The sequence below is a fragment of the Mustela nigripes genome, chromosome 9 (assembly GCF_022355385.1).
Source record: "Mustela nigripes isolate SB6536 chromosome 9, MUSNIG.SB6536, whole genome shotgun sequence".
Taxonomy (NCBI): domain Eukaryota; kingdom Metazoa; phylum Chordata; class Mammalia; order Carnivora; family Mustelidae; genus Mustela; species Mustela nigripes.
Genome location: NC_081565.1, coordinates 82731939 through 82733394, shown reverse-complemented (window position 1 = coordinate 82733394; position 1456 = coordinate 82731939). Strand labels below are relative to the sequence as shown.

The 1456-nt window shown below is 45.1% G+C and overlaps 1 protein-coding gene across 1 annotated transcript; it reads right to left on the bottom strand.

The window, feature by feature from the left end:
• Window positions 1-270: 270 nt before the first annotated feature.
• Window positions 271-817, bottom strand: LOC132025190 (large ribosomal subunit protein eL21-like). Its single transcript, XM_059412331.1, has one exon. It carries the CDS (start codon window positions 774-776, stop codon window positions 294-296), a length of 483 nt encoding a protein of 160 aa, XP_059268314.1. The 5' UTR covers window positions 777-817; the 3' UTR covers window positions 271-293.
• Window positions 818-1456: the final 639 nt, after the last annotated feature.

The following is a 1456-nucleotide window of genomic DNA, read 5'->3' as shown; positions in this document are numbered from 1 at the left end:
TCTGCTTTCCGCTCAGGTCATGATCTCAGGGTCCTGGGATCAAGCCCCGCATCACATCGGGCTCTCTGCTCAGCAGGGAGCCTGCTTCCTCCTCTCTCTCTGCCTGCCTCTCTGCCTACTTATGATCTCTGTCTGTCAAATAAATAAATAAAATCTTTTTAGAAAAATAAAATAACTTCATATTTATTATCATATTTAAAAATTCAGTGACACAGGCTGCGGTTCCATAGAATCTTTTTTTTTTTTTTTTTTTTTTTTTACATTCTTGAGGTCTTTTATTTTCTTTTTATTTATCATGCCATGAATTCATAGGGAATGGGTTCCAGCAGTTCGGGCTCTTTTCCATTGGTTCTCACGAAATGTGCTTCTCTGGGTGGAGCAGGCTGACGCTTCAGCTGAACCCAAGTACCTTTCTCTTTGGCTTCCTTCTTTTTCTGATCATTTTCCTTTACACGCTTCAGGAAGCTATCTCGGCTCTTTGAATGTTTAATATGCTCAATGCGGACATTAATTCTCTTGGCAAGAATCTTGCCCTTAACTTGTTTGTTTACAACAATACCAACAGCATGCTGAGTAACATTGTAGACTCTTCCAGTTTTGCCATGGTAACATTTGTGGGGCATTCCCTTTTGAACAGTGCCCATTCCCTTGATGTCCACAATATCACCTTTCTTGTAGATTCCCATGTATGTGGCCAAAGGAACAACTCCATGTTTTCTAAAAGGCCTAGAGAACATGTACCGGGTACCTCTCCTCTTTCCCTTTGTGTTGGTCATTTTGGCAAATTACTGGAAGATGGCGGTTCCGGCCGAAAGGCCGGTTCCATAGCATCTTAAGATGAAACTTTTCCACCTTAATGATTAGCCCTTAACGCCATTCAGTTCTCCCTGTAGGCTGGTTAATGTTAGGGGCGTTTGGTGAGATCCTTCTCACCACCATACCTTCCAGGGAATGCCATGGGTCAAAGGCGCAGAGAGTCATTTAATTATGGATCAGGGACGTGACATACATTCTCTCACGTAACCCTCGCGGCAGTTCTCCGTGCTGTAATTTCTGCATCACGCAGACAAAGGAAAGGAAGCTCACGAGAGGAGGCAGCTTGCATGGAAGAGCCGAGTTTTAAACTGAGGTTTAACTTGACGTGGCGCCCATATGCATTCCGACTTACCAGGCTGCCTCCCGGAAGCAACGTAGGAAAGAGGTTCCCATTAAAGCACCCGTCACTTAGGTGAGTAGGGAAAGAAGGCGGACTAGAGCTGCCGCTGCTGTGAACCTTGTCTGTTTCCTGGCACGGGCTCTTCAGCTTCGGGGTAAACTTCTTAAAACACATCCTCTGGTTCACGCCTCTGAAGTCCCCTGACAATTTAGATCTAGTCTACCTGAAGTGGGTTTTTTAAAGAGTCTCCTTCTGGAGGAATAACACTCCAGATGGAAGCCACGCTGCAGAGACTGGCCA

Coding starts and splice junctions, on each gene's coding strand:
- LOC132025190 (XM_059412331.1), bottom strand. CDS start 776: ATGACCAACACAAAGGGAAAGAGGAGAGGTACCCGGTACATGTTCTCT.